Source organism: Acartia tonsa, chromosome 9 (assembly GCF_053477335.1).
Source record: "Acartia tonsa isolate MP-2025a chromosome 9, ASM5347733v1, whole genome shotgun sequence".
Lineage (NCBI taxonomy): Eukaryota > Metazoa > Arthropoda > Copepoda > Calanoida > Acartiidae > Acartia > Acartia tonsa.
In genome coordinates, this window is record NC_137268.1 from 26355524 (window position 1) to 26382964 (window position 27441).

At 31.5% G+C, this 27441-nt stretch overlaps 1 protein-coding gene across 3 annotated transcripts in view; it reads right to left on the reverse strand.

Annotated features, from left to right (window-relative positions):
• The window catches only part of LOC145328635 (uncharacterized), a 52525-nt gene that overhangs the window by 11794 nt on the left and 13290 nt on the right, over positions 1-27441 (reverse strand). For 2 of the 3 annotated variants that reach the window (XM_080172394.1, XM_080172392.1), the window contains exons 2-8: positions 12917-12983; positions 12300-12430; positions 9110-9251; positions 8529-8676; positions 7923-8088; positions 6357-6438; positions 5695-5799 (exon numbers count right to left, since the gene is read on the reverse strand). In XM_080172394.1, coding sequence (XP_080028520.1) covers positions 5695-5799; positions 6357-6438; positions 7923-8088; positions 8529-8676; positions 9110-9251; positions 12300-12430; positions 12917-12922 — 780 coding nt within the window. In that variant the 5' untranslated portion in view covers positions 12923-12983. The remainder of the gene's footprint in view (positions 1-5694; positions 5800-6356; positions 6439-7922; positions 8089-8528; positions 8677-9109; positions 9252-12299; positions 12431-12916; positions 12984-27441) is intronic. The other variant, XM_080172393.1, reaches the window with a different exon arrangement.

A 27441-nucleotide genomic window follows, 5' to 3' on the forward strand; every position in this document is an offset into this window, starting at 1 on the left:
TAGCTGACAAACTATCGAGGCATATCAATAATATGTCAGTAAATAATTCCATAGCTTTATCTAAATTTTTATAGGACGATTAAATTATCATCCATTTATATATCCCTGTATTTTTACATATTTAATATACATAAAATATTTTGAAAACATTTGGATAAATTAGGAAAATTAAAATGCATTTAATAAAAGAAAAACGCCTATTATTTTTTTGGCTTTGATTGTTTTTAAATAAAAATAATTTTAAATGCGAAGCATCTCAAAATTTGTTAGTCATTTTGGTGCTTTCCTTAAAGTGCACCGAACCAAACACTTATTTTTGAAATAATTTAAAATAAAAGGTAAGGAAAAGGCTATTTTTTCCTGATGCCTAACCCCTTCGGGTCCTTGACTGTAGTGCCCACAAACAGATTGGCTACAAAGTATCAAAAATAACCTGATCTAACCTGACCACAAGAAATATACAAACAGACAAAAAAAAAACTTTTGATCTAACGTACAAGAAAAGGTGATTATGAAACTTTGGGTACCAGTGTAATTTACAGACCACTGCCCCTCCTTCCCTTCATGTATCTGATAAGAAAATGAAATGTAGAACAATTAACTTAATAACAAGGATCATAATTATCTACATAAGTAGCGCAGCAACCACGGAATAAGACAAATGAGGTTCAAACCAAATTTTCTACTCAAAGTTTTGAAGCCAACAAATAATAGGTCGCATTAATAAAACTTTGGGTACCAGTAAAATAAACAATCCAATATCCACTGCCTCCCTAAAGATAACACAGAAAAAACTGCTATTATCTAGATATATGTAGTACATATTTCTTTAGCTTTATTCTGCTATATTGAACTAATTTCAAGTATTTCTTTATTATTTTTTATTGATCATTTATTCTATTATATTAGTTACTTAGGTTTTTTTTTTCTGCAGCCTGAGATTTCAATAACTAATAAAATGATGAAGTTCTCCTTTATATGGAAGCTTCATAAGGTCCTTAACTGATATTAGGATGTTTTCCTGCCTTCTTTCACCGTTTTGAATACAGAGCCCCGAGATGATAAGGGCGCAGCAGTAAGTAAATTCTAGAGTAGATGCGCTGCTATTTAAAAATAAAACAATTAATAGGTGGAGCTTTTTATATGTCAAATATTAATTATATGGATGTTTTATTCAAATTTTAGCAAACAATTTTTTGTACAAGTTTAAAGTTAGTCCATAAGCAGCGGAACAATTGAAAAAATCTCACGAAAAATAAAACGTTCCAAAATTGGGCAGGGATCTTAAGGGATAAGACATTGGATTATAAATTTTAAATTCATCCCTATTATATGTCAATAAATAAAAAAACATATTGGTTGAAATATTTGGACACTACTAGTTTCAAACTAACTATTCAAAGTCAAATAAAAGTGTCCTAAGTTTTTGAGCCTACGAATAAGAAGCCGTGCTTTCAAGTTTTGGGTATCAGTGAAATTTACAGTCCAATGTCCTATCCCTCCGTGACTATAAGAAAAATAATGCGAATATTCAATCCCTCCCTTGGAAAAATCAAAATTTGTTACAAGTAGTATCTTAAGTTTCAAAGCCTGTAATAAATGAGATAGTTTTAACAAAAGACTTTGGGTATGAGTTTAATTTACAATCCAATGTCCCCTCCCTCCCTGGGAAAAATAAAATCTTCTGAATATCTGTCCGTACGTTGCTTATTCACTTTTTGTCAATTAATTTTCTCCTTTGTATATTTTTAAGACTTAAACTTAACTTTTTGCGTTTTGTGTGGTCTAAAATGGCTTTAAACATGTCCGTTCAATATGGCTGAAAACGCCTTCAAAATAGCTAAAATAAAAGTAAAAACATAGACTTTTAGAACTCCAAGACAAAGGTACTATGTAGTTCCATTAAAATTAGAAATATCTAGGGATCAGGATAAAACAATGTCCCAAAAATTTATGTACATATATCCATAATCATTTATAAAGAAACTTCCCCTCTTTGAATTAAAATTTTGGAGACTATTAGATTTACTAACCAATCAAGGGCTAATTATAGTACTTAAACGAATGAGATATCATAATTATAAAACTTTGAGAACTAATACAACTTAGGGTCTTATTTCACATCCCTCCCTGATTAAACCGACATTGGAATTATCTATCAGACATTACCACTTTTAGATTATTTAAATGTCGACACAATACTTTTATAGACAATGATCATATTGACTTCATGGTTGAAACACCAAAATTTTGTCAGGCTAACCTGCCATGTAATGTGTCAGTTAATCACAGGGAAGTAGGTATCAAAATTATGCTGGTTACCAAAACTTTTATGAATACTTTTTTGATTTGGTGACTTAAGAACGTTGGGTACTTTTTATTAAATCTTGATTTGGGTTATAACACTGACCAATCTTTCAAACCAGTAAATTTTATTTACAGCAGGGGTAATCAATATCATTGGGGACATTTATTTCCATTGTCTTATCCCTTAGGATCCCTGGATAATCAGCATAAAGATCTTCACACACAGACACACACACACACAGACATGTGTGAACTAATCACTTGATTATTCAATATTGAGGCGTTATCACTGTGTTTCATCATAATCAGGCACGTATGATCAAGGTTATAAATACAGGTTGCATTTTCTTTTACAGGGATCTTAAGGGATAAGACTGTAGCTTAAAGCATGTTGTCATGGAGGTGATGTGTTCCAATGTTGGTCTTATTTACATCATAACTAAAGACGTTAAAAGTTGTTCTTACTGCTGCTATGTCAGATGCGCGACAGTAAGAGTAGAGGAATGCAATGTTTGAGAAGAGGCACAATCTATTTGTTCTAGACAAAGGTCTTATTATCAAATGAGAGGATGTCTGATTAAGATATTAGGTTTGGCCCTATGTTGTCCTCAGAGATAAGGAAGAAGAAAATGGAAAATAAATTAATGTACGTACGTCGTACACCTCCAATTTTGACAAACAAAACTATCCCTTATGTAGATAAAAATTAAAAATTTAGTGCAAAAGTTTGGACACTGTATATTAATTTATATTTGTCATATCCCAGAACAATATAAAGGTATTTGGGTGTGATATAACATTAAATTAAAAGAATAGAGGAGCAGGAGCGATATGTCAAATTGCCCACAGGGCGGGGACCCTGTTCCGATTTTGCATTGGGTCTTTGAAATCAGCCGATAACGTCGGAAATATAAACACAAGGTTCCTACAAAGAACAGAAATCAATTTGCTAGCAAACGAAAGGGCTTCACTATGGCTAGGTAATTGTCTGGATTTTACATCTATACTTAACATTTATTGATATAACCACATTATTTACTTGTAGATTTATTACCTTTGACACATTTTTTCTTCCTGCATTGATAACCTTGATGAGTAAATAGTAGAATTATGACTTGGCTAAGTTTTGTTATTGTCCTTGTGGGTCAAATCTATACAGGGTGACAAGGGAACAAAAAAAATGTTTACATTGCTTTCCCTAAATGTACCTGCACTGGAAACTCGGCCCTATTCCCTTTTTTTTTTAAAGTAATGGGGAGTTGGGTGGATTTTTTACAATGCGTAACCACTTTGGGAGTCATAACCCCCCACCCGCCCATTTTTTTCAATCTTAATGAACCGATCATTTAACAATTTTTATGTAAGTTTCACATTGGTTCAATAAAGGTTTAAGGCTATTATATGGCAATTTGGTCCATAGACAATATTTCCACCCCCACCCCTTTTTATAAATATAAATATTTTTTTAATGGACACTCTGTTTTAGTTATAATCTGAAATAAACAATCAAAAGATCGCACAAAGTCATTTCGTTTAAAGTCATTCGTCACAAGGACTTACACATACATACACATACACACACATACATACACATACATACACATACCCACACACATACATACACATACATACACATACACACACATACATACACATACACATACACACACAAAAACATGTTAGTTATTAGTAGTGCAGCTACTCTTTAATTAGGACATATCCATCTGTAGATCCATTCCTTCATGAAATACTAAATTAAAGTAATTTTGCTTGCACAGTTTCATGATATTTTATAATGGTGATTCATATAAGCATAATTTTGTAAGCTTTAAATCTTTATAATCAAGTCTTAAAATGTTATTATATCCGTATTCCTTTGGAGATTGAAAGTGCGTTGTTTGTAAAACGCAGACATTAAATAATTTCTACATATTTTAAGGCCTATTTTTTTAAAACTATCTATCCGTTAAGATCCCGCTACTTTCTGAATCCATTGAGTTACCTTTATAGGTCCTGGGTTGATTTAGGCTATTTTTAGTTTCGAAATAATTTAATACTTTGCTTGCGTCTCCACCTATCTTTTCTAAAAAGGAACCCCTATACGCTGGGGGCGCAGTAGTATTTATAAGAATATTATATTTCTGGAAATCTAAAACTCTACAGAAACCTTAAAACTTTATTGAAATGTCACTATTTTTTGAAAAATATTAATATTTCAATTTTAAACATTAAGGATTAAGCAGAATGTTTTCTTTTTGAAAAGATTTCTAAAAAGAAAGATTGATTTTACTTTTTTAAAAATAAAAGTTATAAAGTACACAACTTTGATTCTTTTGAACTTTGATTCTTTTAAACCCCCATCCCTTCTACCCCTTCCCTTTACACCAAAACCAGCGGTTAAATTGCTCAGTTATATATGAAATATGGTTAATTTTGTGCATGTTGACAAGGATTAGATGTGATTTAATCGAAATATATTTTACAAATTGAGCTGTGTGTTTTTCCCTAGATAGTCTCTTTTCAAAAACGTTGCTGTGTATTATTCAATTTACTTTTTTAATAGGGTTCTTTATCAATTGGTTTTAATTTGTCTTATTTCATAAACATTTCTATTTAGTATTCAAAAGAGGGACATTAGTATTTTGTTTTTGGTATTCAAATGTGTTTTTATTATTTTTGTGTTTGGTATTTTTTGAAAATGTTCAAATTTACTAAAAGCCACATAAACTTTCTTATAAATAACGCACTTTTATGTACCAAATGCCCTTATTCACTAAAAGCCATTGACACTTAATGGTTAGATGGTGTCCCAAGGCCTGGATTAAGTAAGCATATTTATATAATATTTCTTTTATGTTGTTTACTAAAAGCCATAATTACTTACTGGTAGATGATGTCCCATATAGAGACAGAATAACATTATTTATTTCCATAGTTGTTAGTAATATTTTTAAAAAAGAAATTGTCTCAATTTACAAACAGCCAAAAACACTTGTAACTTACTGGTAGATGATGTCTAATATAGAATAACGTTATTTATTATTTACATAGAGAGGTTAGTAATAATTTTCAAAAGAAAATTTCACAATTTATGAAAAAGCCATAGTTTCTTACTGGTAGATGGTGGGCCATATGGGGATAATATAACGTTATTATTTTCCATAGACGTTAGCAACATGGACTGGGTTAAGTAAGCACATTTATTTAAAAAAATCCTTCTATGTTATTTACTAAAAGCAAGAGATACTTACTGGTAGATGGTGGGCCTATGGGGATAATAAAACGTTATTAATTTCCATAGACGTTAGCAACAAGGCCTGGGTTAAGTAAGCACATTTATATAAAAAAATCCTTCTATGTTATTTACTAAAAGCCATAGATACTTACTGGTAGATGGTGACCCATGGAGGGAAGGTAGTCCATATTTGTGTAGTAGCAGCCATAGTTGGAATAATAAGATTTTTCTCCTCCCAGATAACCAACAGAACCTCCCTGTAAAGAAAAAAGATACATGGGTCTTAATAGCACTCTATTTCATTTGTCTATTGTCTGTTAATTTAAATAACTCTATTATTTTATCTATCTTCTATTATTGTCTGTCTGTCTGTCTTTTTGTATTTGTCTATATGCGTTTCTGTTCTTTGTCTGTTTGTGTGTCTGTCTGTCTATTTGTCTGTCTATCTGCCTGTATATCTGCCTGTCTATCTATCTGTCTGTCTTTCTGTCTGTTGTTCTGTCTGTCTTTCTGTCTGTCTTTCTGTCTGTCTTTTTGTCTGTCTTTTTGTCTGTCTTTCTGTCTGTTTTTGTCTGTCTTTCTGTCTGTCTGTCTGTGTATCTGTCTGTCTTTCCGTGTGTCTTTCTGTCAGTCTTTCTATGTGTCTATATGTGTGTCTATCTGTATGTCTTTCTGTCTGTCTATCTGATTGTCTGTGTGTCTAACTGGTCTCTGTCTTTCTGTCTGCATGTCTACCAACTTATCTATATATCTATCCATCTGTCTTTCTGTCTGTCTGTATGATGTAGGTCTATATATGTATCTCTTTGGTTACCTTATCAGTTAAGTAAGAATGTTTATCCTGAAGGTATGAAGATGAGCTAGAGAGCAGGTCTCCTCCCCCCGCAGGGCTAATACTAAAAAGAGACGATTACAATATTGACTAGATACAATTGAATTGATACATAATTAATATAAACTTAGTACCAGGCTTTCATTTGGCATTCTTGCAATATCCAATTCCAAGGGACGACTTTATGGCTTTAATAAATAATGACCATGGCTGACTCTTAGGATATACCTGTATACTTATTTTTTTACTGGGCCCTATTATATTTGTATTATAATATACTATTCTTTTTATCAATAAAAAATTAAACAATAATAAAATTCGCTGGCTTCGCTACTTATGGACATACTTGTCAATAACATGTAAATTAAAATAAATAATTTTTTTTGGCTTCTTTTATGATACTCTTTCAAAATATATTCTAATTTAATGCAAAATATTAATATTTGAACATTCTATTAATTAAAATAGAATATACTGTAATTAATATTTCCAGTATGGCTTCAAACCGATTGATATCCGCTGGATTAGAAACAGTTCTCAGCCATACTGAAAAATCATTTATAATTTCAAATTACAAGCAATTTTTCTTCGGCCTCTCGTCGGGGCTAACAAAACTGGTTTTTATCTTTTACTTATTCATTTCAATACCCGTGGAAAGCTGTAAACAATACGATGCAATAAATAAATACCGTATAAATAGTTTAGCAACTCAGAGATTTAGAGAGATAAGACAATGAACGATAAATTAGTTTACAATTCCATAATGATTACAATTACCATTTTTGTAGATTAAGCATATTGCGCGAATATTTGGATACCAACAAAGTTAAGAAACAACTAATTAAAATTTAACAAAAGTACCCAAGCTCAAAAAAAACTTTCAAATTTCTTTTTTTGTTACTTTTATTGAATTTGATTGCACTGGTTCCAAACTTTTTAACCAATAATCTACAGAAAGGGTAATTTTGTTAATCATCACTGGGGATGTATATTTATCGTCCATATTCTTGTCCCTTAAGATCCTTGAAATTCATAATCATACATATATCAAAAGAACATACTTTAATTATCCAATCAAAGTTGGGTTCTAATCTATAATACAAAGTAGAACGATGTCTGTCTGTTTGTTTGTAGCGAAGGATTTCGCTAACCGCTGAACCGATCGGGTTCTCCTTTACAGGGTAGCTTCTTATAGGTCCCGGGAAGGTTTATAACGATTTTCTTAACCCCCCAAAAAATAATTTTTTTTTTCTTTTTAAAACTGAAATTAAAATTGTGGGGTCGACTACCCCCCTCTCAAAAAAAAAAAATTCTCCATCCAAAAATTTTTAAAAATTTTTCATTTAAATTTAAAATACGAAAAATTGGTTTGATCAAACCTCTTGGGGCAAAGCCGCTAGTTATTATAAATTAAAAGAGTATTCTTAAATTATAAATGGGTTGTATAAAGAAGATTTTTTTACAAAATAATTCTTATAATTTTGCTCTCCGATTCATCGATATGCTTTTAAGAACCCACCCCATGAGTAGTGCTACTCTATAACTTACTTGGCCGGACTCCAAATAGGATTGTACAGGGCAGAGTTGGAACTTGAGGTGGGGCCACCACCGCCCCCACCCCCCAACCCACCTCCGTGGCCCCCAATACTCAGGGGATCGGTGCTGCTGGATGGGGGGGACCCGCGCTCCATCTTGAAGGGGGAGTCACGTATCCCTAAACAGTAAGTTTACCTATAGCATTGTACCTTATCGTCCTAGAATCAACATTTCAAAAATAAAGTGATAAGATAATTATAATATAACATAAAAAAGGTCACAATTAAAAAAGGAAAAAATCAGCATGTTTGAAATAGACATAAGGACGTTCTGGCAATGACAATAAAGTTATAATTGTACCTGACTGTTACAGGAATCATCAAGCGGAATTATGCTAATGTGCCTATATTTCTTCTTACTACTTATTTGGTCAAAAATCAAAGAGTTGGTTGTCATTTGAATGTTACCTAGTGGGCAATAGAGCTTCGTATCCCCGAATTACAAGCTGATGATGCCCTTGGCTTCTATCTATGATGTCTTGAAGAAGTCGAAGGACAATCCCTCCCGCCCCAACGATGTAATTAGCTAGGTAATGCTGAAGAAAGGGTAGTAGATTACCTGAGATTGGGGAAGGCGAAGGTGAGGCGGGTAGGCGCGAAGGGGGCGGAGATTTTGAGGATTTTGACTTTAAAAGGCGGGTCTTCTCTGAGGACTGATTCTGTTTCGCCTGCTGTCGACATTTGGCTCGCCGATTTTTAAACCATACCTGAATCAATTAATTTATTACCTAGATGTTCTATCCAAAGCAATAATCCGTCCAATCTTAAAAGGATTTAGCAGAATGTTTACATCCAGTCACATATGATTTATTTTATTATTATTTTTTTTGGACCAAACTAATTATCCAAGAAAGGGTTAAACTAATCAATCAAAATCTTTATAGCTGACTGATTATTTCAATGAACTAAAAAAATAGTTCTTTTGCACCAAAAAGTGTACAAGTTATAACCAATAATGTGGATCTCACACTGTGTTTCCAATGAATATTGTACTAGCAGATGATTTTATCCAAAAGGTTTAGTGATCTTTTTCCCTTATCAATTGGACAGGATAGCTATCCCTTGCTTGTACTTATGTTACTCGCAAAAGGTTTCGTGAATATTTTTCCTAACTTATTTGACAGGATATCTATCCCTTACCTGGACTCTAGATTCTGGGAGATTTATCTTCAACGCAACTTCTTCGCGCATAAAAATATCTGGATATCTGGTTTTCTGGAACAGGGATTCTAGCACATCAAGCTGTGCCCGTGTGAATGTGGTTCGTTCTCTCCTCTGTTTTCTAAAATAAAAAAGTTAAATCAATTCAGGGATTTTAATGGATAAGACATTGGATGATAAATTGATGTACTATCCCAATTATGTAATGTGAAAATCATCATGTAGTTTAAAATAATAATAGGAAAATGGTTGACACTGCTATTTTGTAGCACCCAATATAAATTTGATTAAAGTTATATACAGTTTGTAATTCAACGAATAACAGAACGATTATAAAACTTTGGGTAACAGAAAAATTTGCAATCAAATTTCCCCTCACTCCCTGTCATATGGTTTTTTTATAGAGACTTCTAAATAGCTAAATTTGTTTGTGCTTTTCAAAACAGGTACTAAGCTATTTTTTTTGGATAGAAACAGCTAACTCCAGCAAGTTGCGGAACAATATACTTTAAGATAAGATTAGTTGCTAGTCAGATGTATAAAATACCTTTATTGCAATTATTTTGGCCGAATACCCCCCCCCCCCTCCCTGTCAAAACTTAAAGCACCCTGACTTCTTATTTTATGTTTTATAAACAAACAAGTATCTTATTCGTCGCTTAAAACCTTGAGTACTTTTTCAAATCTTGATTTGGTTCCAAAATTGCAAACACAAAAAATTTTCACCCAATGCATGGTTAAGTGGGTTAAGAGAGAAAATGTGTAAAAACTCAAAGAAAACACTAAACCTTAAAAAATAAGGTTCATGTTATTTGATGCATAAACGAAAGACAGACGGACAAAACAATTTTTAAAATAGATGTACACATGTCTTAGGAATCTTGACTAAAAATTTCAACTATTTATCTTTGATATTAGACGAGAAAAACACTTTCCCCCATAGCGTTACTGACTGAATTATAGAGTATCTTCCCTACAAAAAAAGGGTTCTACCGAAGTTTTGTGTTATTATCTAAATAAAAATAATTATATGTATCTAAAAATTGTTAAACGGTCAGCCATATGGGGGTAGTCATTATGATGCCAAACTTTTTAAAAACTGAGATGTCACCCTAGAATATTAAAAAGAAGCCTATTTTATATCCAAAAATAACTTCTTAAAGGATTATTTTTTGATAATATATTTTTCTCAAAAAAAACTTATGAATAAAGAAGGAATATAGCTAATATTATCAATAAGGGCTTCCTGATTTTTTAATAAAAGTCATAAAATACTTTTTAAAATAAAATGAATATTAATTTCATGCTTAATACTCAATTATTTTTTTTGTAGAGGCATCTCTATGAATATAGTTTTTGGAAAATTGAAGTTACTTGGCTGCTATTTGAAGTACACAGTAACTTTTAAAAAAACAATGGGATCTTAAGGTACAAGACAATGGAAGATAAAATTATATAAACAATGAGTAATGATAGTCTAATACCCTTTCAGGAGCTTAAATTATTTGTGGAAAAATTTGGACACTGAATTAGATTTGTACTAAACAATTAAGCATTAGGTAATAAAAGTCACGATTAAAATAAATGGATGATAATAAGATCCCTTTCAAACAATTAGAAACTACTCTATAACTCACTTTGTCTGTCTATCCGTGCATGACTATGTTGCAGATTTTTCTAAAATTTCATTTCTAGATTATATTATATTTCTTGTGAATATTCCTTTGACAAGTAAGCATGTAATTGTTAGCTTGTTATTGCTGTGCTACTTCTGGACATGATTTTCCCTGGAGATGCGACATCTAAATTTCAAAATTCTTTGAACGTACAGACAAGACTTTATAGAAATGCTTCGCATCTAGATCACTTTATTTATACCCTCTATAAATTAGCACAATATAAGACTTTAGTCTAAATATTGATTGACAGTTTATAGTAATTATCTCGCGCACTTCAGGGCATAAGACACAGATAATATGGTCAGCCCTCAGGCAGTTTTAATGTATTTTTTATGCAATTTCAGGCCTATTATTACCAATATAACACTATATATGGGTAATACTAGCCTATCCATTGTAATCTATATGTGATTGACCAATGTTATAAAATCTTAAAATCAGTCAGTTATTTACTATCTCTTGAACTATTATGTTCTTTCTTCTCTCGTGGCTTAAAGGTAATGATCTTAGTTAATTTAGCATGCATTGTAGTTTAAATTTAGGTTCCTTAGTACTTAGCATGAATTGTGCCTAGGTCTTATGTTAGAGGCCTAACACTATGCACAATTAGATGCTTTGGACTCAAGGCAATCTCCTGTCCTACACTACTTATATTTATTATCTCCTATCCTGTATCTTTCATACTTAATTGATTCACTTGTAATATAAATACACTTTATAAAACCATCTTCCTTCTTATGTACTTGATATACTTATATGATATAGATCGGACATCATAACTAGCCATTTATTCTTAATTTAAAGCAATATAATACCGTGCATGGGTATTTGTTGAACAGCCACAGGTTCAACCAAATTCGTATTATACTTGTGGGAATAAAAGGAAAATCATTCTTCACTGACAAGCCGACTTTGAGAATGTCTATGTGTATTGCAGTAAAAGTAGGATTTAAGTAGTACTCATAGAAGATCGATCTCCATATCACAGATTTTGGACAAGCGCCCCATTCGCACAACCATCCCTGTCTTGTCTAAACATGCACTGGGATATGGCATTCGAAGAAAATTAATTTGCCCATACAATGTATAATAAAATGAAGAGAAAAATTAATGCTGTAGGTAAAAATAAGGATTATTTTTCTAATGTTCTTTAAGTGCCCTATCCCTGTTCTATTCCGTTAATTATACAGGGTGAGTGGAAAAGTTGTTTCAGCAATAATTAACACTTGAAAATTTGTGTCCAAAAACTTATGTATTTTTATATATGATAGAATTGATTTCAAAAGAACCCCTTTAAAGAAACTTTATAGTAAAGTAGCTGGATATTTTTGTATGTTCACTATAATCTCAAAAACCATTGGACCGATCTGTCCAAAATTTTCAGAAAAGATTATTATGCTTTGAAAAAAAAGATTACACCCAAAAATGTCAGTAGAAATTTGTTTTTGTAAAAATGCTCAAAATTTTGAAACAACTTTCCAGTGACTCACCCTGTATACCTGTTTGTAGAGCCAGTTAGGTAGGGGTCTGAGTAGCCCATGGAGTGATGGAGCCCCGTGGGGTCCATACTGCTCATGGGCAGGTGCAGCCCGTTCACACCATATCCAGTCTTGAAATACGCCTGCAAACATTATATTATAATTTTTGAAGAAGAAAAAAAACATATTTTTGATGCTTTTTATATGTATAGGTTAGGTTAGATTGATTAAAGGTTAAAAGAGCACCGTAGGGATAGTGCCCCTAGATAAGAGATAGACTCCCTGCAATTTTTTTTACCAATATTAAAATAAAATTAGGAGTTGGGGGATTTGTATAAAATTAAGTTTGAGTGAAATCGCTTTATAATACAAAAATACTTTATAGAACTTACTGAGGTTTTTTTTAGTATTCTTTGTATGAGATTTGAATGAAGCTCTTCATAGTGCCAATAATTAAATGATGTCTTTCAAAACAATTTACCAATGATAGGCCAATACAAAGACTAAATTACCAATGGCAAGCCAGTATACATTTTAATTGACCAATAGTAGGGCAGTATGACGTTATTTATGAGGCACTATAAAAAGCTACGATTTTGATATCCATGAGGGAGGAGGGGATGGCTTACCTGCATAGCAGACTGGGGGGAGCACCCCGTGGTGAAAGGTGGGAACGCCAGCTTGTAGTCGTACAGCCTGAAATATATATCATAATTATGGAGTTTCTTTGCTTACTTTTTCATATAAAAGTAACAGGATTTCTCTTATTTAATAATTTATTCCTTTAAGAACAAACTATACATAATTAAATCACATAGTCTTGAATTATTAATATATACAGTTTATAAAATAGCACATAAATTGATAATAACAAGCGATATTATAATATATTGTAAAAAAATTATCTAGTTATATTTGGAGACAGTTTGAAAATCAAATACTAAAATATTTTGTGTTGTCTTTATATTTCAAAACAAAATTAATAAATTTTTCAATGAGATATGTTGATATACCACCTTTATCTAATAATTTTGAACAGAATTGAGCTAAAAGCAATGTTTGAGAAAAATAATTGTTTTCATTCCATCTTGATAGACAAGGGTCTTTACTAATTTTTAGCGCCCTGTCTTTAGCTGCTAAAATGAGCATCGAAATTTGAGCAAAATCGTCACCTTTAAAGCATTCATAATAGATGTTAAAAAGAAAGAAATTTTCTTTAAGGAAAATGAACTCAGGGCAACCTTGGAAATAAATTTCATCTAGAAAAATAGCAAGACAATGGGCGAAGTATTTCGGGAATTTGCAGAAAAAAATTGCATGATCTGAATCATTTTTTACATAACATTTAGTACAAATATCACTATCTATTAGATTCCATTTGAATAATTTTGTACAACTTACCAGTGTGCGTATGTATTGTTCAAAAAGGAATCCTTTATAATATAAAGTTATAGGTAGATCAAGAACAATCTTAAAACTATTTTGAAAACTTTCAATATCTGGGAACCATTTTTTATCTACCTTTCTAGTTTCTATTGAAGGATGAATACTAGCAATTTTTTTCTTATGCATTTGTTTGAAAAAAAGCGAAAAAATTGATGGTGTCTCATATGTAAGATAAAAAAGAGGTTTTTCTGCATTTTTATTCTTATGCAAAGATAAACATTGTAAGGAACTAAACTCAAACTCATTTGAAATGTTTATAACCACCTCTTTTAGTTTTGCATAAATTTCCTGGTGATTGGCTAAATTTTCTATCAAATTTTCTTTAATAACAGGAATATAAAGATATTTTTGCTGAATTGTTATACTTTTTAATATAGAAGCAATAGTCTTTAAATTACATCTATCAAGGATTATACTTTCTCTACTGCTAAATTTAATGTCTTTAGACCAATAGGATGAAGTAATGGGCGATTGCAAAAATGTCTTTGGATTTTTTTCTAACTCTTCTAGAAAAATTTTAGATTTTTTAAACATTGTTTTCCCCTGAGGTGGGTATAAAGACATAAATTTATTACTGTATTTTTTCAACATATTAGAGCCAAAGTTCTTAAGAATAGAAGAAATAGGTACATGCTTTTGTTTTAGAATTATAGCTAGATTTGAATTAGGGTATTCGTTGGCATGTTTAAGGATATTAAAAAAGCTTGTTATCCAAATAGAAAAACTTTGCTGTTCTGGTAAAAGCATATTTAAACCGCCATCGTGAAACTCTGATTCAATTCTCTTTTTAGCTACTTTGTATCTGTGACTTGATCCATTTGACCAAAGAAATTTAGAAGTACTTTTCCATATTTTTTTTGCATATCACATTATTTGGTGAGTAAATTCTATATATGTGCAAAGCACAGGAATTCATGAATGAAAGGCACAGATTTCTTCTCTTAAAAATATTTGTTCCATGGTTAAAATGCATATTTTTAGAACGATTATTAAGTTTATTCAATAATTCTTTATATGTTAAATTTAGAGAAGTTGCAAAATGAAAAGACAAGTAAACTCCTAAATGTTTAACAATATTACAGGGTGTTCCCAAAGAACTTAAATTTACTGGACAGTTGCCATATGTTAAAATTTTTGTTTTTTTGAAGTTAATTTCTATATTTACTGTTGACTTTAGTTTTTTAAGTAAATCAGATAAAGGGGTCACATCTTTTTCAGTTTTTAGAGTTAAAGCTTTAAAGCCGTCATCGGCAAAAAATATGGCTGGCAAATTGTGTTTTTGTGACATTAATTTACTGTTTAAGCAAGAATAAAATAAGTGATTATAAATAACAAATTTATTTGCACTACTAGGGGCACCCTGTGGAAATCCCAACTTAATTTCATATTGTTTTGATATATGATTATTTACAACCACCCTAAATTTGCCTCCATTAGAAATAGATGCCCAAACTTTGGCAAATTGTGGTGAAAAAATGTGGTTTAGTATCTTATCAGATACTTCATATAACGTTTGATCATATGCTTTTTTTAAATCAAAGAAAACTAATTGGGAATCTATTTCTTTAGACTTTATATAGTTCATTATAGCAGTGATAGATATTGTAGCAGTAGCCATGTGCCGTTTCTTAATAAAGCCAAATTGATCAGAATGTACAATTTTACTCATGAAAGGAGCAATTTTATTGTTTAATGCTTTGTCCAAAATTTTTTGGCTGTTTTCAGATAAATAAATTGGCCTTAAATTATCCGGATTTGATGAATCTAAATCTTTTTTTGGAAGAAAACAAACATTTTTGATCTTAATAAATGAAAAATCTGAATTATCTAAATCCATGTCGTACATTTGATTAAATGCATTAGTTGCAAACTTAGGGACATTTTGAAAAAGAAACATAAATAAACTTTTTGGCTGTGATGTTGGTCCAGGGCTACTACGATCTTTAAGAGATTTTATGACTTTTAGAAACTCCTTTGTACTACTATATGGAGAAATAGCATTTTGTATTTTAGGAAAAATATCATCCAACTTTAAATTAAAAGTTTCTAAAAGATTAGTACATTAGTATTAGTGTATATGTGTGAAGCAAAACCGAAAATAGTTCTACTTTGCAGTAAAGGTTCTCATTGGTCCAGGGAAGTTTTTTTATCTTATTTTAATTCAATGTAGATAGAAACCTTAAAACCTTAAATTGAATTTGTGTTTGTCTTAAATTGGTATTTTCAGATTTTGCAACAGCCAACCCAGGTCATAAAAGTAGCAAACTATGCTTAAAATTATGTGAAATTTATCTAATTATAATTTGTAATATGATTCAAACTTTTTATAATATCATTTGTGAACAATAATTTTTATCAATGTAAATTGTTTAATACCTTGTTTTTTTGTAGCGAAACTGCTCTATAATTTACTTCTCTGTCTGTCCGTCAGTTTGTCACCCTATCAGTCCCTAATGGAAAATGTAATTTTTTTGTTTGCTAAATATTAATTACTACTGATTTTTAAGGTGAACATCTGCTTAATAACTCATAACGAGTTTGACCATCCTGTTTGTGCTTCGATACTTATGGATTTTGTTATCCTTATATCTTTAATTTCTAAAAAATCTAATGAACATTTCAAATAGGTATAGTAAAATTAATTCCTCAAAGGGAGAATTATAGAAAAAAAACTATGAAAGATTATAAATGTTTTCTCAAATTAGTTAAAAATTATTGCAGCTATTTTGCAGTTTGTTTGTTGGAACATATATATGCTATTATTGTATATTCATGTAGTTTGGAATTGTTCTTTTGATTTAAAACTTGAAAATATATCTGAAGCTTGTTTTTGGATATAATAATGGTAGATAAATTAATGTTACCGTAATCAAAAATTCCCTCATATATTTCTTATTTCTTTTCATGCTCCCCAAAGCTCATGCGATGGCTTAAACTTTTGACACTAATTATAAAATCATGATCTAACTTTTCTACCAATAATCCAAATCTCTAGAAGGTATACTTTTGTTCATCATAATTGGGGGTATATATAAATTTATCATTTATTGTCTTATCTCTTAAGATCCCTATATTTAGTAAGATTGTTTATTATATTTCCAGTAGTTGTTTTTTGAGAACATATTAATAATCTAATATAGATTTTATCAATTCAAGCTGTTTTTAGTTTTTTTAACAGGTTTTTAAAAATTATATACAGGGTGGGGCAAATAAGACCGGACAAATTCTAACTTCTAAACAAATGAACATAAAATCGTTAATTTTAAAGATTTTATTGAATTTTAAAAACTGGCAAGCAAAAAAGGTATATATCTAATAGATTATTCAATAAAATCGCCGCCAGCTTCAATCACCGCCTTCACCCGCCCCCGGAACCGCCCGCAGGCCCTGGTCACCATGTCTCTATCCAAGCTGGCGTAGTTCTCCTTGTTGGTGGCAATGAGAGAGGTCTTTGTTTTATAGGCATGTCTATTGGTGCATGCTTCAAAGTAGCCCCAGGCCCAAAAGTCCATTGAATTAAGATCGGGCTGCTGGGAGGCCACATTTCCTTAGGAAAATGAGTAACCGCAGGATCCAAATTCACCTAACTTTAACGCTAGCCTTTGACACGGAGGCTCTTATTTGGACCACAGTTGAGCTGGAACGACGTTCTATACCTTTTTAGAAATGGTATGAAGATTCAGCTAGGGTTGTCAACGCAATCCATAGTCTAAAATGAGTTTTTAAGTTCCATATGGGTCTCTAACGTCGCGAACCGAGAAATTTTCATAATTTCACACAATTTTTGACATCTTAAAATCTGCCACGTTTCACTTTGCCGGAGTACTTATACAGCCAAGCCACTTTAGATAGAGAGCTCTAGTCTTTTCTAGTGTCTTATTTGTGTATCTAACAGTATCCCCAGCAAGTTGCATAACTCTACCTCATCTACAGATGGGCTGAGATCCGATTCAATGGGCCCTAGTCGAGCATCCAGATTATTCAACCGGCGCATTTCGAATCTGCCTTGTTGAACATAAGCGCGGCCAGATCGGAGTACGAGCCCATCTTCGTCCAAAGATTTTTTTATGCTAAAAGGTAATTACCTAAGCTTTTTATAGTGGGGTCAAACGTCCTGATTGGTCAAGTAGTTTTGGCGCTATGGCCGTTTAAAGTTTGTCCGGTCTTATTTGCCCCACCCGTACATTACAAGGTCTTAATATAACCAAAACAGCGGGATAGTTTGTGTTAGGGTAGTTTCGGACCTAATTGTCCATGTTATCTCGAATTTTCAAGGATTCTAAGGTATAAGGCAATAGACTATAAATTTGTATTCTCAATGATAATAAACAAAAACAACCCGTCAAAGGATTTTAATTATTGGTGCAAAAGTATTGGCACACTAATAAAAATTCAATAAAATTACCAAAAGTTTTAGCCAATAAAGAAGATAGCGTATTTATAATGTTTTGGGTACCAGTGAAATTTACAGTCCAATGTCCCCTCCCTTCTTGATAAAAATGTAAATAATTGATTTCCTCAATTATGATAAACAAAAACACACAATAGATTAAAATTATTAGTGCAAAAATGTAGACACTTATGTAGTGTACCACTCAATAAAACTTTAATACAAGTACCCAAAGTTTTAAGTTTAAGTTAGTAAATAAAAGAGTGTGATTATTATAATTTGTGTACATTAACTATAACTTATAGTCTAATATTTTTTTCCGAAATCGCTGACATCGATATATTATTTTTAATTTACTAATGTTTTTAATCTTTTTTAATCTTCTTAAAATTATTAAAATATAATTTGACAAATATATTATTCTATTGTTTTTTTTTATTTAATCCGTATAAAGGGCAAAAACCAGGTAGGGAGGGGACATTGGAGGTAAATAATAATGTAGGTACCCAAAGTTTTATTAAATCGCTCTCTCATGCCTTAGCATATTTTTTTGTATTTTCATCCCAACTTGATTGATTAGTTCACAAAAGAAAGAATCAAACCAATAATATTGAGCTACAGAAATGGTAATTTTGTATATCACCATTGGGATGTATATCAATTAATTGTCCATTGTCTTATCCCTAGAATCCGTAGCAATAATGTTTTTCCAGTATGGCTTTGAAATCGATTAATATCTGCAGGATAATAACTGGTTCTCAACCATACTGAAAAACAATGACAATTTGCCACGGATATCAAATAGAAATAAGCCCCTTGAGGCTAACAAAACTGCTCTTGCTTTTTTTATTTGTTGATATCTACATACAACTTTTAAATAGAAATCAATTAATTTGTCGTAACTTTTTCGTTAAATAGATTTTTAAAGTCTCCCCTCCTCAAATAAAAAACAAAACAATTACTCACTTTTAGATAATATTATAATTTACTTAACAATTGTATAATTATTTTATTTGAATATATGCAGTAATTTAATCAATTTTAAAATAGGGTACATTTTAAAAACTTTTAATAAATTAAAATTTAAACTATATTACTTAAATAATATTTTAATAACGAAATGGAATAAAAACAAGGATGACAACATCTAAAAAAAAGCGAAGCTTCTAGATATAAAAGATACTAAAAACAAACATATGGACTAAGTAAGTTATAAAGTAGATGCACATTAGTATACTTGACATTTATCTTTGACAGCAGTTAAGAAAACCCACCACTGTTTCCATGAATTGTTTTCTGGAGGACAGTTTAAATTATAGAGTAGATTTTATACTTATAAACATCATAAAGAGATACAGATAAATAATTTAATTTAACCGAAAATCATTTGTTTTATTAAATTTCTCGAAAATTGATTATTCTAATGACAAAATAACGTTATATTCTTAATAATCCTAAAAGGGTACTTTAAAAGTTCAAAAGTATTAAAAAATTATATTTAACTAATTAAATTGTAAAAAGGACAACAATTTTTAAATATAGCGCAGCAAAAATATGAAGTTTTATGTCACACAAATCTTAATTTTTAAAACCCAACCTCTTGTCTATCTATTCTTTCAGCTACTATACAAAGTAGAATGATGTCTGTATGTCTATCCATTTGTCTATCTGTCTGAAGCTTAAGATCTTTGATTTTTTGGAATATACATCTAGGCATATCATATTCTGAGCTGGCTCCTATTTCCAAATAAATATTTCTGAATATTACTTATTATAATTTTCAAATGACTTACGAAAATTCCCCCTCCTCACGTCCAATTATTTTATTTTATTTTGTTTGTCTTTGAGATAAAAGTTTAAAGAGGTGGTGTGGTTTGTTTTTACTAACAATCTGTTACATTTCCTGGGAGGGGTTGGAACATTGACATTTCCCCCCCTCTATTAGTGTTATTTTGCAGTGATCTAAAGGGATAAGATAATGGCCGATAAATTGATGCACTTCCGCAATGATGGTAGACAAAATTACTCCTTCTGTAAATTAAAATGAGTGGTTGAAACGTTTGGACACTCAACTTAAAGAACCAACCAATCAAAATTCAATAAAAGTCCCAGAAGTTGTTAAGTCAACAAATTAGAAAACGTTAATATAAATATAAAATTTTGGGGACTAGTGCAATTAACAGCCCAATGTCCTCTCCATCCTGACTCAGTGGACGTGTTGACCACCACTTTGGAAAAACTAAGGGGGTGTATCCTTAAGAATTTTTTCAAAACCCCAAAAGATTTGATATGCCCCAACCTCAATCTAATGTTTCAAAGGTCGCCAAAAATCTCCAGGAAAATATTCTCCGTTACATATGGTAACACTAAAATTTGCCCCCCACTCGCTTAAAAAAAAAAAATACCTACACACCAATGTAAATTTTACCTTAAAAATTGTACAAAAATTTGAGCCTGCTTTGTGTGCCATTATATATATACCCCTCTCCCAAACCTACAATACTCTCCTATTAGGTATTTTTACCAGACAGATTAAAACTTGGAGAAAACACTTATCTTTAAATATAAAATCTTTAAGAGAAGAAAATTATTCTACCGCAAAACTTTATAAGATTTTCAACTTTTCGAGGGAGAATTATTGAGATATTTTAGACTAGTAAATTGCGAGAAAAAAAATCATTATTACTTTTAAGAAGTTTAAGATGCTTTCCGTTCAAAGTGCCTGTAGAGAAATAGATGAAAAATAAGGGAGAAGTGGAATTTTACTTTTCCTAACTTATGCTGAGGTCCTAACCCTGTGGGGCCTATGTCTTCGGTGCCTTGGGTTCTTGCGGGACTACCCAGTATCTAACATAGCCTAACCTAACCTGACATAAAGTAGCAAACAAACAAACGAGATACAAGCTCCTGCCCTTATTTTTATTTTTTTCAATCTATAATACAAAGTAGCTTGATGTCTGTCCGTCTGACCGTCTGTCCGTCTGTCTGTCCGTCTGTCTGTCTGTCCCTTAAGATCTCGGTAACCACTGAACCGATCGGATTCTACTCTTCAGGGAATATACCTACTGGTCCTGTGGTGGTTTTAGGCTATTTTCTTGGGGGGTGGGACACCCCCAACCCCCCCAAAAATAAAAAAACCAACCCCCCCAAATTTTTTTTTTTACACTTTTTTGTAAAATCTCAGTAACTGCTGATCAAATTGGGCTCTACCCTTCTGGGAATATACCTACTGGTCCTCTGGTGGTTTTAAGCTATTTTCTTGGGGGGTGGGACACCCCAACCCCCCAAAAAATAAAAAAATCCCCATTTCCAAAATTTTTTTTTTATTTTTTTAAAACAAAAAACAGTAATTGGGGTGGGGGAACCCCACTGCAACATGGGGCAAAGCCCCCATGAATCCCCCCCCCACGAAAAAAAAAATCAAAATATTTTTTTTTAAATTTTAATTTTTGTGTATGCGAACAACCTAGGCCTGATTTTTACGAATTGAAATTTTTGTGTATACGGCAAACAACATGGGTTTAATTTGTACAAATTAAAATTTTTGTGCTTAAAGGCACAACCTGGGTTTAATTTTACCACAGAGTAATTAAACAAAGAATATTTTTTTGAATATTTCTATTAAGGAGGGTAGACTTCCCAAAACTATATAGGGCGAAGCCCCTAGAGGCTAGGGGCGAAGCCGCTAGTATGTTAAAAAATATACATGTTTATTTTAGAAATCTAAATTTAGTCTTATAATGATAATTTTCTGAGAGTGCACAAATAATGTTCACTTTGATTTTAACAGGGATCTTAAAAGATATGATAATGGAAGATAAATAGATTATTATGATAAACAAAGTTTCTTCATCTGTAGGTAAGAAATGTTAGTGAAAAAGTTTGGTTACTACTGGTTTGCAAAACCCATTATATATCTAATTTTATCTGTCTTTTATCTGATATTTACTTTCATGGATATTTTCATCCTTTTAATAGCTCTCATTATTGAAGCATGTTTAAGTTATCCTATTGATTTCAAACTTTGAACATTTATATTTAAACTATTTTGATGTTTGAATTGTCCTATTGATTTTAAACAATGTCGAATTTTAACATGTATAGTTTAACTATTTTGATGTTTGAATTGTCCTATTGATTTCAAACTACAATGAATTTGAAAATGAATATTTCAACTATTTTGATGTTTGAGTTGTCCTATTGATTTCAAACTACGTCTAATTTGAACATGTATATTTAAACTATTTCGACTCCGACTTTTAAATTATATATTTATCATCTAATTTATAAAATGGAGATGCTCGTAAGATTGTTTTCAAAATATATTGCCTCGTCTTTTACCAATAGCATATGTTAATATAAAGCTTTTTGAAAATAATTCTATTTGTTAAAAGCCTATGAAAATAAGATAACAATTGACAAAATCAAATAGTTAAATCCACGAAAGTGTTATTGTTTGCTACTTTAACAAATTTATAAATACAATATTCACTCTTGGGGGATTCAGTGTTCAATAGGCTCTTTGAGGGAAAGCAACTTAAATTTACATTTTTTAGTAATTGAAAAAGAATTTTAATAAGATTAAACTGATTCCCCAAGTTTTATTAAATTTTAATTGGTTGGTACAATCTAACAATAAAGTTAATTAATAGGGGTTAATTTATTCATCATAATTAAGGTGTAAATCAATTTATCGTCCGTTAATTTCTCACTAATGTTCCCTTAAAAAAAGATGATAACTTACTTAGAAGGAATAGAGCTTTCCGCATGAACAAAATCATATTATTATCTCTTCATCGAGGGACAATACAGAAAATCGTTTATGGATCTAACTTTATAAAGAAAGAGATTGGAAAAAAACTTTTGATAAACAGAAAAATAAAAGACTCATTGAGGATGAGAAAATTATTTATAAAAATATATTTCCTCGGTTACTGTTTCAGATAGTTAACCTTTTTATTGGTGATTCTTACGAATCACTTTTTAATTGAGAAATAAGATTTTTGACCTATTATTAAAGTTTGACGTCTGATTTTTTGTCTTTGAAGATTTACACTAAAATCAAATTTATAATCTATTTCATCGTATTATAGACAATTTTCTAGGAATTTTATTTTATTTTGTACAAAATGATACCAAATTGGTCTTTCTGTATGGCTCAGAACCGGTTTTCAACCACAGGAAATTAAGCTTCGCTACTTATGAATGTTCTCATCCTTGTATTATTGTTATTATGAGTCTGTATATCAAAATTTGTCAATAAAATAATAATACAGCAAAGGGTACCGCGGATAATAGGGGGAGGGGGGGGGGGGATAAAGGGATAAAAATGTTATTTGTTAGGCCCTTTGATTACACAAAGTTTATTTGTATGTTATAAATATCAGGAATCTAAAGTGATAAGACAATTTATTATAAATTGATGTACACCCTCAATTAAACATTGGTAGAAAACGTAAGACACTTCTAGTTTGTTCATTCCAATCAAAATTTGCTATATGACTTTAAAGTTTTTAAACCAAAGAATGAGTACTTTTGGGACAGTATAATTTACAGTCTAATGTCCCCTCCCTCTCTTCCTAATTATGCATTTTATTGCAAGACTTTTTCTAGTAGTCCCTAAATTTTAATCAATAATTAAAAAAAGCAATCACTGGAAGGAGCAAAACAGACAACCAATCATTTGATTGAACAACACTTTCTGGAATTTTTAAAACGCAAAGTGAATCATTTAAAACAATCTTTGCAAAAATGCATTATTAATTTTTAAATTTAATTTAATCAGAAAAAATTTGAATAACTTATTTAAGGTTAAGGTTAGGTTAGGTAAGGTTAAGAGGTTATACTAGCCCCAAATGGATAAAATAAGGCTCCACAGGGTTTGATTACCAATCATGGAATAGAAATATTTTTTAAAAAACAAGAATGTAAAATTTTGTCGATTTCTTTCTCCATAGCATGTCGCATTTCTTTTTCTCTCAGTATGACAATTAATGTACCCTGTTTATTCCGGGGGGGGGGGGTGTATGTATGTCCCCCTACCCCCCTTTTCTCACAATATATAGGAGGGAAGCAATATATATAAAAAGGGGGTAAACGAAGGATTATAAAACAAGGATGAAAACATTTTAAAAGCAAATCTTAATAAATTAGACAATCAAACAAATGATAGCGCTTTAAAAATTGTTGAAAATGCTGAATATTTTGATTTTTGACAATTTTATTTATAAAATGTTGCCTTATTGTACAAGGAATTACAAATAGACCTATTCAATTATACAGACAATTGTAGAAAAGCTTCGCTTTAAAAAATTGAGTCTAAGGGGCATCTGCCTATTTTCCACGCAATATTTGGGCGTGATGGAGGGGGGAGGTAGAGTGTAAAAAATTTCTAATGGAGGGAAGGGGGGGTATTTTTAAATGGAAGCGTAATTTTTGGGGATGATATAAAAGTATAGGGGGGGGGGGGGGTGATGGAAAAGAGAAACTCGGCAAACAAGGGATTAATCATTTGTTCATTATTTGGTTCAATAGACTTCGATAATCCGCAGGGAAAGAGAGAGGGAGGGGTGGGGGTTCCCAATCCCCCCCCCCCCCTTAACAAACCAATTTGCTACTCTTTTCCTGTTGGGGCATAAACCTCCCCCCCCCCTCCACCCTCCGATACAAACTTTCTCTGTCACATTTTTCCCCTTTTTAACTTAATTCATCTCCCCCCAAACAAGGTTTTATTATTTCTAGAAATACAACTAAAATATTGTTTTTAGCAAGAACAAAATTATTTTAAACTATGATGACAATGACAATAGATTGGGAAGCAAAAAATTATGGATGGACAAACTGACATAATGAGTAAATAACAGCATAACCGACGGACTGAAACCAAGTAAATGAGTTTAGTTGTGATTTTCAGAAAAGCTTCTCTTATAAAATTAAGGTAGGATTTTTTCAGGGTTAAGCAGAGATACCTTTGATTGCACGATTCTTATCTATAAGTTCTGAAACTTTTATTTTAAATTATTATAACATTTTAACATTTTTGAGAAAACACTTAGCTTGAATCCATCAATAATTTGCCTAAACTAAAATTAGTTTCTAGAACCATTTTTCCCCCATCCTTACACAATATCCATACAGACAACCAACCCTTTGATATAATAACCTTTGTTTATAAGTCTTAACTGTACAAGGTAATGAGTCTGCATTTAAGACAGGTATTTATAGGACAATGGAGGATAAATTAATCTATATCCATTTGATTCTGCTTTTGATTCGGAAGGGAAGGAGACATTAAGCTGTAAATTACACTACTACCCAATGTTTTAAAAGCAAGTTCTCTCATTTGTTGCTTTAAAAACTTAATGGACTCTTAATTGAATATATCAGCCAATATATTAACACAGCCATGTCGCTAAAGAAAAGCAGAAAGCAATTTGCTAGTAGAAGAAAATGATCCTCACCACTGTAACTAGTTGTCTGGGTTATCCATCTATTTTTATACATTAATTGGGATAAGATAAGATGGTGTTAAAAACTGAAAGAGAAGGACCCTAAAACACCCCGCTTAATATCTAATAACAACAGGGATAAGGGATGGGAAACGTAGGAAAATATTATTTCAGGCCTATTTCAAGCCTAGGCCTATTTCTAGCCTAATAAACCAGTTTTGGGATGGCGCAGTGCTTCGTATAAAACGCTAATAAAAAAGCTGTGTGTGAGTGTGTAGATAAAGTATAGAATCAAATTCAGGTAGCTAGTTTAAAGTAAAAAACATAACTTTTTATAAACCTATATATTAATGGCTTTTGTTAAAATGAAGTTTTTTTTCTCCCAAATTTTTTTTATCTTTTACTTTGGTAAATTGAATTGTCAGAAAGCTATCGTTGGGTTTCCCTCAGACAGATTTTAGTTTGTATTATTTGCATTTTTATTAATGAGTAAAAATTTTATTTGAAAATTTCATTGCTAATTAAAATTCAAAATAAATAAATTAATATGCACTTGGGTAACATTCTATCAAGTATTCTTTGGATACTATATGTAGTGATATATTTGTACTGTGTTGTATTGTGTATTGTACATATATTAGGGTTAAAGTGTTGTATCAATTCCGTATTAAATTTTTAAAATTCAAAATACAACATCTAATTTATAAACTACCAAATGAAAATTCGTAGCTACCTCCTTTCCAAAAAATAATCCCGTTATTTTTGTTTTTTCTATATGGCCCTTTTTTAATGTTTAACTCTAAGCAGATTTAATAATTAAGCTAATGTGATCTAACACCACACAGTGAGCCCAGGAATCCAATTTTGTGGAAAAAATAGCAAAGATGGGCAATGGCCCAGTGTGTCAGGTGACATGTGTCCCAGGCCTGTCAGCCAAGCAGTCTGGCTGCACTGGCATGCCAAAAATCCTCAAAAACTTCAATTTTTGACAATTTTTGCGACCTTTAACTGCGGCTGTCGGCCAAACGGCCAGTCAGACCACCTCTGGCCGCACACCCGCCAATCCGGCTTGGAATGACCTACAAAAAAGTGGTAATACACGTGGCTGCGCCACAAACACACGCCGCCCTGTGTGCAAAAAACACAACAAAAAATTGTCATTTTTTTGGTGTGCTAACTTTGCCGCCAATTAAAGGACGGAAGGCGGCCGGCAATTATCTCTGACTTCTTCTGAGTGCAGTTAGAGCCGGCCATTGTGGTTCTAAAGATACCTTCAGATTTCTGGTAGCCCCTCCAGGAGGCCCTCAGGGTCCAATACACAAGGGCATAGTAAAATTTTATTTTGAGGTGCTCTAACTTTTCCACCACTGGTGGGAAAATTTTATGCCATGATTTTTCGGAAAGGCATTTTGCCAGATTTTTACCCTGTAAAAGGATTTTTCTCTATAATGAAATCCAGCAACAAATTATATAAGGATTATACACTAAAAATAGCTTAAAACGACCTTTACAAAAATATCTATAGAGGTTAAGCAACTAAGTGAAAGTTGATAAGACCAATGGGATCCTCTTATATATTGCCTAATTAATGCTAGAACTTCATCCTAAAAATTTTCACCTCGTTGCTAAAAAGATCAAGGTATTTGAATCAGAGCTTAAAAAAATATTCAACGTGCTTTTTTTTGCATTTTCACCAACTTTCTTTAATATGGATTCAAGAGGTTTTTTTTTATACAAAACTATTTAGTTTCTTGTTATCCAGCGTTAGATAATTACACAACCTTTCTAAAATGTTATTACATTACGTCCTAAGTTAATATTTGATTAAATGGCAAGTAAAACAAAAAAAAATTTAAAAATATTTTTTTGG